General features: G+C 36.0%; 1 protein-coding gene across 15 annotated transcripts in view; it reads left to right on the top strand.

Moving 5' to 3' along the window:
- HACE1 (HECT domain and ankyrin repeat containing E3 ubiquitin protein ligase 1) overlaps positions 1 to 13794 on the top strand; it is a 126788-nt gene that overhangs the window by 76991 nt on the left and 36003 nt on the right. For all 15 annotated transcript variants that reach the window (XM_033234715.1, XM_033234711.1, XM_033234703.1 and 12 more), the window contains 5 exons: positions 5495 to 5606; positions 5702 to 5799; positions 5984 to 6071; positions 10920 to 11069; positions 11595 to 11791. In XM_033234715.1, the coding sequence (XP_033090606.1) occupies positions 5495 to 5606; positions 5702 to 5799; positions 5984 to 6071; positions 10920 to 11069; positions 11595 to 11791 (645 nt within the window). The remainder of the gene's footprint in view (positions 1 to 5494; positions 5607 to 5701; positions 5800 to 5983; positions 6072 to 10919; positions 11070 to 11594; positions 11792 to 13794) is intronic.

Genomic DNA, 13794 nt, shown 5'->3' with positions numbered 1-13794 from the left:
CATCTGTTTAATAATGATAATGTGAAAGAGAAGGCAGTAATAATAACTTACATTTACTGAATGCAAATTTTAGGTCAGGTGCTGTGTATTTGCTTCCATGAATTATTTTGTTTTCTTAACCATTGTGTAAGATGGCTGCTCTTTTTTTCTAAGCTGAAGTGGTTAAGTAACTTGTTTAAGTCATTCTGCTACTAAATGGGAGGACCACAATTCAAAAGTCTGTCTGGTTCTCAAGTTCAATTTCTTTCTTTTCTTTTTTTTGTTTTTTTGGACAACAGGGTTTCACCTGTCACTCAGGCTGGAGTGTAGTTGATCTCAGCTCACTGCAACCTCTGCCTGCCGGGCTGAAGTGATCCTCCCAGCTCAATCTTTCAGGTAGCTGGGACTACAGGTGCAAACCAACACACTTGGCTAATTTTTGTATTTTTTTCTAGAGACAGGATTTTGCCATGCTGCCCAGGCTGGCTTTGAACTCCTGAGCTCAAGCGATCCACCTGCCTTAGCCTCCCAAAGTGTTGGGATTATGGGCATGAGCCACCACCCCTGGCCAAGTTGTTTCTTGACCTACACTATATGATACTGTTCTGGGGCAAATGAGATAACAGGTGAAAGAAGGTGAGATAACAGGTAAAATCTCACTATTTTTGAGAGATAGTCTTCTGTTTTCAATACAGATTGGTGCTAAAGTAATTGCGGTTTTTGGCAATTACTTTTAATTGCCAAATTAAAATTGTCAAATTAATTAAAATGGCAAAAACCACAATTACTTTTGTACCAACTTAATACTGTCTCTGCTTTTTACTTTCTATTCCTTCTTCCCTTCCTGGACAGTTTAGTCAAAAAGCATCTGTATTAGGTATCCACTCTGTTGACCCAGAGAGGGGGGTGTTTGTTGCCTGACCAGGGTGAGGAGGGTGTCTACATGTGTAGTGGTGGCCTAGTGTGGGGTTTTGGAGTTTGGATGTGATTAAGAAGGTGTCCGTGTAGAAGAGGGTCCCAGTGTGAGTCATATGGGTTAGAGTGGCATAAGGAGGATTTCCATGTGGTGATGGTTGCAGCTGATCAGTGCTGTCTGATGAAGCCCCAGTGGGGTGGAGGGCATCTATGCAGTGAAGGGGCCATGCCAGCGATTGGAGATTGGTAACATACCAAGGGAATGGGGTTGCAGCTTGATCAAATAAGCAAGTATGAGAGTCTAACTTCTCATTGTTGGAGAAAGGAGTTACAAAATGGAGGAAACTAGAAGGAACCTTGTGCTGAATTGGAGTTACCAGTTTGAATTTAGTTTTAAATCTACATAGATACATGTAGCAAACCTGGTACCTAGCTCTTGGTCTCTCAGTGCCATTCTCAATGAACCAGGGCTCCTTGGAGAAATGGCTAATTCCAGGGCTAGATCAGGGAAAGTATAAAATAAGCCTGCAACATCTTATTATGTAAGAAAATAAGGAAGTGTTCAAAGACTGATGGGGTTATGTTAACATGACTCAGAAGACAGTTTGAATGGACTCGCACTACCAAATTTGGAAGAATTTGAACATCAAAATAAAGAATGATGGCAACATAAATAGGAACCTATGAGTCTGTACTGAAAAAATTAATGAATAAATGGAAAGTTTGATGAAGGGTAGGATGATTACACAGTCTCAAATTATCTCCTGACAGAATAATTACAAAGAGAAAAAGGGTGCCTTATAGTAGAGAAGCTTGACAGTGATCAAAGCAGACATAGCAGTGTGGCAGCTGATAGCATGCTCTGAGGACAACATGGCATCACTTCTGTGATATTCCTGCCAAGGATACACACCTTAAATCTAATCATGAGAAATCGTCAGACTAAATACAGTTGAGGGACATTCTACAGAATTAACTGGCCTGCAGTCTTTAAAACTATCAAGGTTATGAAAATTAAGAAAACATTGAAGAAATGTACCAGAGTGAAGGAGACAGGACAGGACAATTAAAGGCAGTTCATGAATCATGTTGCAATAAAAGGACGTTATTGGAGAATTGGCAAGACTTGAAATGGGGTCTGATCGTAGTAATGTTATCAGAGTTAATTTCTGATTTTGATGGTTGTTATCTAGTTATAGAGGAAACTTTCCTTGTTTATAGGAAATAAACACCTAAGTGTTTATAGGGGACCGGACATTATATTGGCAACTTTCTCTCACACCAGAGGAAAAAAAAGTACTTTGTACTCTACTGTACTTAGAAGTTTTCTGTAACTTGGAGATTGTCCTCCTCTAGAAAGTTAAAAAGAGCAACTACCTCTGCTCAGGGATAGACTTCTTCTTCTGTTAGTGGTTTTCAGGTGGCCAGTACTTAAAGGGAGAAACATTTTGTCTTGCTGTACAAATGCTATTAAGAGGAGCCTCTATAATCAGTCCTGTTTTATGAATTATTTATGGAAATGCAGGTATTCTAGAAAGTTTACATACAAAAATGTGCCTTTTGGCTGTGTAGGTGTTTGTATGTGTGTGTGTGTTTTGACCTTACAAATGTTGTGTTAGTTTTTGAAGGTAGCAGTTTGTACCTTTTAATGTTACACTTGAATTACTTGAAAAGGGTCCATTTGTTTTTATTTCTCGGTTCACGTTTCATAGATAAAGGATATAGTTTAATATCTTATAGTGGGCAGTAAGTTTTCTTTTAAATAGTTATTGACAATAATTTTTACATTGCTGTGAATGACAATAAGAACAATATCTATTTATTGAGCATTCCAGGTATTGAGTATTAGAGCATTAGTATAAATGCTTTTAGTCTATTTTTATCTTTGGTAAAATGGGGACAAAAGTCCCTTTTTCTCATAGTGTTGTGAGGGTTGTATGTGGTAATGCATTGTAAAGTGCTTCAAAAAGTACCTGGCTTATAGGTGCTTAATAAATGTTTGCTAATTTATTATTATAATTATGATTGTTATAATTACCATAATTATGTTCTTTATTTGAATTATTTAATTTAATCCTAACAGCTCTTGAAGTAGGTGTATTCTTTTCTCTGTTTTACAGATGAGATAACTAAAGTTCTGTGAGGATTAATAATTTCCTTAAGATAAGTCTAGTAAATGACAGAGTGAGGGATTCTCAAACCATGTTTATCTGACTTCAAAGCCCATACTTAAATAATTGCTTCTGTGTAATGTTTTTTGTTTCCTCTTAAACCAAACTTTTAGAAATAGTTAGCAATAGAATTTCAAGTACTTTATATTTCAACTTGTTAACTGAAAATGAAATATTTAATTTATATGCATAGTAATGCATATAACATATAACACCAGTGCTTTATTAAAAATGTGGAAGACTGTTAGAAGTATGGACAGAATTACACATTTAACTTTAAAAAGGTAGCATTTATTCTTTTATTAACGAAAGCAAGTGTTAAACGGCAGAAGTTCATCTCTCATCAATCATACTATGTTTTTATTAAGAATTAATAACAAGTGATATTTGAATCTTTTAAAAAAACCTATTTAATTTAGCTCAGATGAAGAAATTTATTGGTGTCCTAAAAGCCACCTGGAAGGTAACTTTTTTGTGGTGTTGGATGGTATTCATCGTATTTATCTCTTGAAACTCTTAGCTTTTGTGATGGTATTGCACCACCTTGGTTCTCCTTAGACTTTTCCTGCTGTCTGTATCATTTGCTAAGCAAATTCTCAGTCATGACTTGTGATCATAAACATCTTTATTCTTGTTGTTTGTTCTCTGTGTCTTTCATCTCTTGACCTTATACTGTCTCCAACTTTACCTTGGTTCATGGCTTTATTTTCAGTGTCTCAGCTGCATCACTGTCCAGTATCTCTTTCTAAATCCCTAATAGTTACACCCCACTATATCTTTAAACTCATTATACGTAAAATCTTACTCATTATATTTCCACCAATACCTTCTAGGAGTGTGGGGCTAGGTTATGGGGAAAGGGCTTTTCCGCTTTAAGTTATTTCTATTAATAAGTTCTATCTTGCAGAGATCTGTAGAGATAAGGTCTCACTTTGTCACTCAGGCTGGAGTGAGAAAGTGAGCACACTACAATTATAGCTCACTGCAGCCTTGAACTCCTGGGTTCAAGGATCCTCCCACCTCAGTCTTCTGAGTAGCCAGGACTGCAGGCGCATACCACCACGCTTGACTAATTAAAACATTTTTTTTTTTGGTAGAGACAGGGTCTCACTGTTGCCCAGGCTGGTCTCAAACTCCTGGGCTCAAGCGATCCTCCTGCCTCAGCCTCCCAAAGTGCTGGGATTACAGGCATGAGCCAACATACCCAGCCACTTCTCTTACTTTTAATGCTTATTCAAAGGAGTAGTATCTCTCAGATTGACTTCATTGTTCCTCTTTGCTACCACGACCAGGGCTTCTATAGCTCATGCTTCATTGTTTAGAACTTGATATTTTTATATATATATATATATATATATATATATATATATATATATATCATATTGTGTTACTCTATGTTAGTCTCATCTCTTTAACTGTATTAAACAGTTTTTAGCAAGTTCATGGAGTTTTTACTGCTCTTATGTTACATGCAGTGTTGGTACATACTAGGTACTCAATACTTTCTGATTAATCAAAAATTATAGATCACTTACAGTTTGCTTACCTGGCAGATGAACAAAAAGGAGAGATTTTCTTTGCTATTCAAGAGATTTTGTTCTTAAGTTTTTATTGTGGAGAATGGGAAGGGATAACAAATTCCATTCCAGTTTCTGCATATATTCTAAAGGATAGAAATAAGAATACAGTTAGGAGTAAGAGGCTGGGTGTGGTGGCTCATGCCCGTAATCCCAGCACTTTGGGAGGCTGAGATGGGTGGATCACCTGAGGTCAGGAGTTCGAAACCAGCCCGGCCAATATGGTGAAACCCCATCTCTACCAAAAATACAAAAATTAGCCAGGCATGGTAGTGAGTGCCTGTAATCCCGGCTACTTGGGAGGCTTAAGTAGGAGAATCACTTGAACTCAGGAGGCAGAGGTTGCAGTGAGCAGAGATCACGCCACTGCACTCCAGCCTGGGCAACAGAGTGAGACTTTGTCTCAAAACAACAACAATAACAGCAATAAACCAAAATAAGTAAATAAATAAGATTAGGTGTAAGAGATTATTTTCATGAAAAATTAAATGGAACATGCAACATAATTTTTCTGGGTGTGAAAATTCCTTGTAATAAGGCTTGGATTTAAAAGAAATTGAGAATAAATATGTTCAATTACATATCTGATATTAAGTTCTGAGGCATAACCAAATTGATAAATGTAGAAATTTAAAAAAATACATTTTTCTTGGTAGCCAAGCTATTTCAGCTAAGTTCTGCCTTTTTGTGAATAGTTACTGAAATGTTAAAACACATTATTCAGTAACTCCTTATTATAAATAAAGATCTAAGGATGATTATTTGTAGAAAAGGCATTTAGCATACTAGTAAATCTGATAATTAGATAACTGATATACTGCTAACATATTTTACTCTTATTTTTTGAACTAGCCTTTTAAAGATCGCTGTGAATGGTTCTATGAACATCTGCATTCAGGGCAGCCAGATTCAGACATGGTGCACAGGCCAGTGAATGAAAATGATATCCTACTGGTTCACAGAGGTATGCTTAACAAAGAAGCTGATATATGTGTGAACCCCAAAGTGCTTGTTATTGTAAGTTTTAATATGTAAAATTAACCAATGCTACATATTTAGATTCTATTTTTAGGAGTAGCTGTGAAGTTGTGTCAAAAGCAAATTGTGCAAAGCTAAAGCAAGGGATTGCTGTACGGTTCCATGGAGAAGAAGGCATGGTGGGTATAAAAGATGATGATGTAGAAATCACTGTATGTAAAGAAAGATTGAAATGCCTTTTGAATAAAGTTTAATGTTTAGTTGATAAAGGAATAAACTTTATATTTAAATTTTGTTATTTAGAAAAAAGTTTCCCAATATAACGTATTTCTGTTGATGCTTAATTTTATTTCTTGAATTCAGGGTCAAGGTGTTGTGCGTGAATGGTTTGATATTCTGTCCAATGAGATAGTCAATCCTGATTATGCATTGTTTACCCAGTCAGCTGATGGTAAGTTGTACGGTCTAGAAGACTTTTTCTGCAACTTGTCACATTTTTCACACTATTTCAGTACATTTTATTTTTGATTTCCACAGCAGACCTGTGAGCTAGGTGGGATATTCTTATTTTATAGATGAGAAAACTGAAATTCAGAGTTTTCATCTGCGTTCACACAGTTAATAAGTAGTAGAATCATAAATGGAACCTGACTCAGTCTAACATTTTTTCCTCTTAACAGTTGGTTCCCAGATGCTTGTCTCAAGGATTAGTGTTGGCCCCAAGGAGGTTTCTTATCAGTCCTTTATAAAATAAAACTGAATTTGTTCAATTTAAGGATTATCCTCTAGTCTACTTTTTTTGAGTTAAATTTTTCATTTCATAAATTAATGGTGCTTGTAGATGGCCTTAAACAAATACAAGTCCCTATTTGGAAAAATAAAAATTTGCTAACTCTATTTATAGAGTTTCCAAGTTTTAAAATATATTGGTTAGGAAAACCAAAGTCTAGAAATCATGATGTAAAATTTCACCTCTTAATCTATTTATATATACTAACTTTATTTTCAGTCATTTTAAGAGATCAAGACCTGGCTACTATAAAGCTCTTATTTAACCATAGATAATTAACCCTCCTTGTTGAAATGGTACATGTGACCTATAGAGTTGTAATTTGCTATTGTAGACTAAATGGAAATAGTTATCATCTCATTCATGTGAGATATTTGAGAGCTCTCTAACTTAATAAAGACATATTCCAAGTGAAGGTCGGATTTCAGCTTTCAAATGCTTTGCACAGTCGCTCGTTTTTTCTGAAAATCTCTTCTTTCCCCAGATGTTTACATTCTTTTATCAGGAGAGAATACTTCATTAATTGTAGCTTCTGATTGCTTCCAACCAAACTAGCAGCAAATCCCTATTTGATAAGAAGGATGATTTTAAGGGAGGCATGTGGGAGCAGGCTGCAACAGAGCTAGGCTGCTGCAGGCATTCATCCCTGTGATGGGCTTCTTGGATACACTTTGAGTATTTGAAATTGCATAGGAACATGGAACTGCCCGCTTTAACTTGGTAACCTTTGTGAGGTGAATTTGGTGTCTTTGTGAATGACAAGTTCAGTGAACCCCTGAGTTTAATTATTTAGGCCTAATCTTTGAAGCTAGATCTAGCATTATATTTTAGACTGACTTCTTCTCTTTATATCCTTTATTCTAAGTCTACTTAGCTTAATATCTGAAAAATAGATTTGGTGTGAAATCATTAGTTTGAGGTACTTCCTTAATGTTACAGATTTGTAGCAGAGCAAATGTTGAAGTACATAGACCCATAAAGTTTGTTTTTTTTTTTTTGAGACAGAATCTCACTCTGTCACCCAGGCTGGAGGGCAGTGGCATGATCTTGGATCACTGCAGCCTTGACCTCCCGGGCTCAAGGAACTGTCCCACCTCGGCCTCCTGAGTAGCTGGTATGGCTAAGGTGGGAGGATCACCTGAGCTGGGAGACCAGCCATGGTGCCTGGCTAGTTTTTGTATTTTGTAATTTCTCTATTCTTTTTGTGGAGATGAGATTTCGCGATGCTGCCCAGACTGGCCTCAAACTCCTGAGCTCGTGCTATCTACCCGCCTCGGCCTCCCAAAGTGCTGGGATTACAGGTGTAAGCCACTATGTCTGGCCAAACATTTTGATTTATCTTTTTTGTAAGCCATATCGGTCTCCTCTTTGGGGTCATAATATTAATAAATTAAAATCAAGCTGAAATATTTTCACGCTCTTAGGTTTAGTTGACAAAGAGAATTACATATAGGAATCAAGAATTTCTAAATGTGGCGAATGTTTGGGTAGACCCGATATCTATAATAATTTTTTTAAAAACTTGTTTTCTAATGAAATTAAGATGCTTACAGTAGTGAAATAGTATAGTTGTTATGAATTTGTCCTTTGGGTTTATACACGGTGAGAATCTTGACTGCTGTTCTTTTTTTTTTGTTTTGTTTTGTTTTGAGATGGAGTCTCACTCTGTCGCCGGGGCTGGAGTGCAGTGGCCGGATCTCAGCTCACTGCAAGCTCCGCCTCCCGGGTTCACGCCATTCTCCTGCCTCAGCCTCCTGAGTAGCTGGGACTACAGGCGCCCGCCACCTCGCCCGGCTAGTTTTTTTTTTTTTTTTTTTTTTTGTATTTTTTAGTAGAGACGGGGTTTCACAGTGTTAGCCAGGATGGTCTCGATCTCCTGACCTCCTGATCCGCCCGTCTCGGCCTCCCAAAGTGCTGGGATTACAGGCTTGAGCCACTGCGCCCGGCCGACTGCTGTTCTTTTGATATGATCTTGGGGCCAGTGAACTTAATTTTCTGCACTTTCGTGTCCTCATTGTAAAATGGTGATACCTGGCTGGGCACGGTGGCTCATGCTTGTAATCCGAGCACTTTGAGAGGCCGAGGTGGGCAGATGACAAGGTCAAGAGATCGAGACCATCCTGGTCAACATGGTAAAACCCCATCTCTAACTAAAAATACAAAAATTAACTGTGCATATTGGCATGTGCTTGTGGTCCCAGCTACTTGGTAGGGTGAGGCAGGAGAATCGCTTGAACCCAGGAGGCGGAGGTTGTAGTGAGCCGAGGTTGCGCCACTGCATTCCAGCCTGGTGACATGGTGAGACTCCATCTCAAAAAAAAAAAAAAAAAAAAAGATGATAACCTATGTTTTGTAATGTGGTGAGAATTCAGTTAGCTAATATATGAAAATGCTTAGTCGGTGCCTGGCATATAGAAAGTGTAAATATTATATGCTATTATTATCATTACATGAAAATGATACTGTATACTAGGATTTTTCTGAGAGCATGAAAATAGTTGGGGGAGTAACAGCTATATATATATTTTTTGAACTTAAAATTTATCATAAACTTTTAATTCTATTTAAAATTTTGAAGTTAAAAACTGTTACTCCTTTTCTGAAGATTTTCTCCCTATATGTTTCCTTTTTTTTTTTTGAGAGGGAGTCTCGCTCTGTTGCCCAGGCTGGAGTGCAGTGGCTGGATCTCAGCTCACTGCAAGCTCCGCCTCCCAGGTTTACCCCATTCTCCTGCCTCAGCCTCCACAGTAGCTGGGACTACAGGTGCCCGCCACTTCGCCCGGCTAGTTTTTTGTATTTTTTTAGTAGAATGTTTCCTTTTTTTAAAAAAAAGTCTCCTTATCCTTTTTAAGTATCTAGATTTCTCAGAAAGTAATTAGAGAGGGAATTAAGCACAGAGCTAGGGGAGGAAAATAGAATCATCAGAAATCCTTGTAGCCCTAATCATTCATTATTTTAACAGGTAAAAAATATTTGTGATTATTCTTAGAATATTATATTTTTGGGATTATGATTATATTTATCTTTGAAGTCTGCCTTTATCTCACAAAGCTTTGCTTTGGCTTTTAATATCAGGTCTTGCTTCATGACAGGGAATTATTCTCCAAAGGTCCTTAACAGTGAATGATGAGACTCACATGACTTATTAATACCATAGGATTCCAAATTTGTACCTTAATATCTAAATAAACTAGTTAGCAGTTTAACCTGGTGTCAGCACTGAGAAATCAAAGATCAGTGAAACACAGAGTGAATTATTGTCAAAATGACTAAACATTTCACTCTCCAATACATTTCTATCTTTTATTTTTCTTTGATGCTATTTCATTAGGTTTATCAGTTACTACTTTTAGCCCAGGCATTTACGATAGTAGTATATAGCATGAGCTCATGATGTCTTTGTTGAATGAATGAGTGAATTTGTAATATGAATTAGTGGCCATCACAGAAAAATAGGAAAAATAGGAAAAGAAAGTTATTTAAAGTTGAGGTTTTGGCATTAGGTTTTAACTTTTAACTAGTAGTATTTTTTTTTTGAGACTTTTTTTTTTATGGTGGTGAAATACACATAAAATTTACCATTTATAATATTTGAAAGTGTGCAATTCAGTGGCATTTAAGTACATTCAGTGTTGTGCAACCATTGGACACTATTTTCAGAGTTTTTTCATCACCCCAGGTAGAAATTCTGTACCCATCAAGCAGTAGCTCCCATATTCCCTTTCCTCAGCCTGAGGTAACTGCTAATCTACTTTACCTATCTATAAATTTGCCTATTCTAGATATTTTATAAAAGTGGATTCATATTCCATTGCATTGGATTTTCATACTAATTGGTAACTATTGCCCTTGCCATGTTTACTTTCACCTCAGAGGTAATTGTTAGAAAGACATGGTTACTTGTGGACTGAGGTGATTTTCTGATCATTATTAAAACAGGCGTCAAGTTCATTGACTAGGCCTGTCACTTAAGAACAGTTGTACATTTACAATTTTTAGTTATTCTCATAGTGTTCTACTCCTGAAGAAGCAAAAAATACTTACTGCACTGGCACATACAGATGAATGGGATAATGTCTGTCCTAGTGAACAGCCTATTGCCATACTGCCTAGGAAACTGTGTATATGTGCTTGTGTGTGTGTGTGTGTGTGTGTGTGTGTGTGTGCGCGTGCGTGTGTGCGCGCGCAATCCTCTGCTGTATTATTTCCGGAATGTCTCTGATGATCAACTAATTTCAGTCAAAAGTATTCTAAAATTTTCTCTCTGCTGTGGATTACTGTGATAAATATGTGTGAATTAATGGTTATCTATACTTAAAATTCTACTTACCACCTGTTATATATTCCACAAAGAACATTTCTCTGGAAGTTTGTACACAATGTCACCTTAGTTTGTACACAATGTCACCTTAGCTGAAGTTGTATGTGATTTAGTTTATCTGCATTGAAGTGATCTTTCTTCTGCATATAGATTCTTAATAATATATTATTTTGTATTTATTTCAATAGGAACAACTTTTCAGCCTAATAGCAACTCTTACGTAAATCCTGATCACTTGAACTATTTTCGGTTTGCTGGGCAGATCTTGGGATTAGCATTGAACCATAGGCAGCTGGTCAATATTTACTTCACACGATCCTTCTACAAGCACATTCTTGGTATGGCTCTATTATTATTTCTGTAGACATTTATTTATATTGTTTTCCTTTCAGTTTGAGGAAAACTAGATAAGCAGTAGCATTTTGGATGAGATAATTTTATTTTGATTGGAGACCATCTATATATGTAAGGTATTTGAGGTTTGAAGGAGAAAAAAATGACCTACATTTTTTTTTCAAAACACTTTCAGCTAAGTTAGTTTTTTTTTCAATTTTAGTATGTGTATGTTTATACTAATAATACATTTCAATATGAATATACTTAAGATAATTGGCACTTTTGAAGTTTATAATAACTTCCTGAATAGCTATTTCAAAGAAAGATTACATTGTAACAATGTGAAAGAAACACAGGCTTAATTTAACAGACTTTCAAATTCAGGAATCCATTTAAAATATGCTGTGGATAAGATTATATTATATTTTGCAGTTTTGCAGAATATCTGTAGAGGGCAGTATTTTACCATTAAATAGATAAGGGAAGGCAGAAACAGACTATAACTGTTGTATGTTTGCATTTTTTAGGTATTCCTGTAAATTACCAAGATGTGGCATCCATTGATCCAGAATATGCCAAAAATTTGCAATGGATTTTAGATAATGATATAAGTGATCTGGGTCTAGAACTAACTTTTTCTGTTGAGACTGATGTGTTTGGAGCAATGGAAGAGGTGCCTTTGAAACCTGGGGGTGGGAGTATTCTTGTGACACAAAATAACAAAGTGAGTATTTCAGTTTTTACCTTAACCATTATTTGTAACTTGGCTCTGATAGTTTGCTAGTTACTCTAAATTATTCTGGCACTTGTAGAAAAACTACAGTATCATAACAGATAAAACATTTAAGTTAATAAAACCATCAAATGTTAGATTTTGAATTAGAAAGGATTATTTTGATAATTGTGCTAGCTGTGCTGAGGTGGTTCCTAAAAAAGTCTAGAGCACTTCAGCTGATAGTATAAATTGGGCATATGCATTTTGAGAAATTTGATTAGAAATGTAAGCTTAAATGAAGATATTTGCAAAAATTGCTCTTTCATGTTTTTAAAGTATGATATTAAATAATTCTAATAGAGAAAAGAAATGCCAGTGTTTAAGCTTTCCACATACTTTTGCGATCCAGTAAGTTTGTTCGACCTTTTGATATTTTTTTGACTTTATAACTTGATTATTTATTTATTAAGATAAAGTCTCACTCTGTCGCCCAGGCTAGAGTGCAGTGGTGTGATCTCGGCTCACTGCAACCTCTGCCTCCTGGGTTCAAGCGATTCTCCTGCCTTGGCCTCCTCAGTAGCTGGGATTACGGGGGTGCACCACCATGCCCAGATAATTTTTGTATTTTTAGTAGAGACGGGGTTTCACCATGTTGGCCAGGCTGGTCTCAAACTCCTGACCCCAGGTAATCTGTCCGCCTCAGCCTCCCAAAGTGCTGGGATTACAGGTATGAGCCACCATGCCTGGCCTTATTTTTATTTATTATTACATCTCCTCTATACATTTTATTTAAAAATCTTTGTATGTGTTTTAAATTTCACTGTTCAAAGTCATAATATGACTTTAAGATTTAATACGGTTTGATGTTTTAATATGTTATATGGGGTATTTGGAGTTAGAAAGTATCATACAAATTCTAGTTCTGTTGCTTACAAGTAGCAACTTCTGGTTGAACAATGCTGAACTCCCCCCATCCCCTTTTTTTAGCTGAATTATAATTCCAAGACATCTTCAGAATCAATTAGCTGTAAGAAACAATGTTCACTGAGCCATGTTTAAAACTATAGATTTAGTAAAATGTGGATTATTTTAAAAAGGGTTATATTTAACAATTCTTCAAACTCAGTTTTCTGTAGAATTGGGATAATAATACTACAGAATTGTTATTAGCATTTTGTAAAATGAAAAACACAGCACAAAAATTAGTTGTATTGGGTAGTTTTCTATAAAAATAGGTTCTTGGTTTCAGATATATAAAGGGAATTAGAAACTTATTAGCAAGCTACATAATTTTACCTTTGAAACTTAAGATACTATAGTATACAAAAAAAAATGAGATTGGATTCTTGGAAATAAAGTCAGGAGCTGAGTTCTTTCACATTCATACTTAGAAATTTTAAATTCTGCCCTCTCATTTTACACGAAATGACACTAAGCCTAGAATTAGTGGCAAAACTGGGGCCAAAACCCAAACCTCCTAATTTAAAGTCTAATGTTCTTCATACTGTATGCAAAATTAGTTGTGTTGAGGAAGAACTTACTTGATTTTTAATGTAAGTCATGTTAAGCTGTAGAAGATTACAATAGTAAAACACTTAAATTAATTTTTAAACCTATATGATTTGCCAGTGAATGAAAATATTTTTAGAATCTTTTTTTAGATTATTCACCTTGTAACATGTTTTTTTTTTATTTTACACTGGAGACCTACCCTCCGTTAAGGGTAATGAAGTCACAGAATCTTTATTAAGCAAATGATTGCCTTGATAAGAGAACTATAAACATGATTCTTCTCTGTGAATACTGTATCTGGGTGAGATTTGTCACTCCTTTCAGTTATATTTTATATGACAAAGTAGAAAGATCCAGTAATAATTATATTCCAGTGTTTTGGGAGGCAGGGGGATTGCTTAAGGCCAGGAGTTCCAAACAAGCCTGAGCAACATAGTGAGACCTTGTCTCTACAAAAAATAAAAGAAATTAGCCAGGCCTAGTTTTATGTGACTGCAGTC

The sequence above is a fragment of the Trachypithecus francoisi genome, unplaced genomic scaffold, assembly GCF_009764315.1.
Source record: "Trachypithecus francoisi isolate TF-2019V2 unplaced genomic scaffold, Tfra_2.0 Lachesis_group15, whole genome shotgun sequence".
NCBI classification, from domain to species: domain Eukaryota; kingdom Metazoa; phylum Chordata; class Mammalia; order Primates; family Cercopithecidae; genus Trachypithecus; species Trachypithecus francoisi.
Note: the sequence above shows the minus strand (reverse complement) of the source record. Positions and strands in the feature narration are given on the sequence as shown.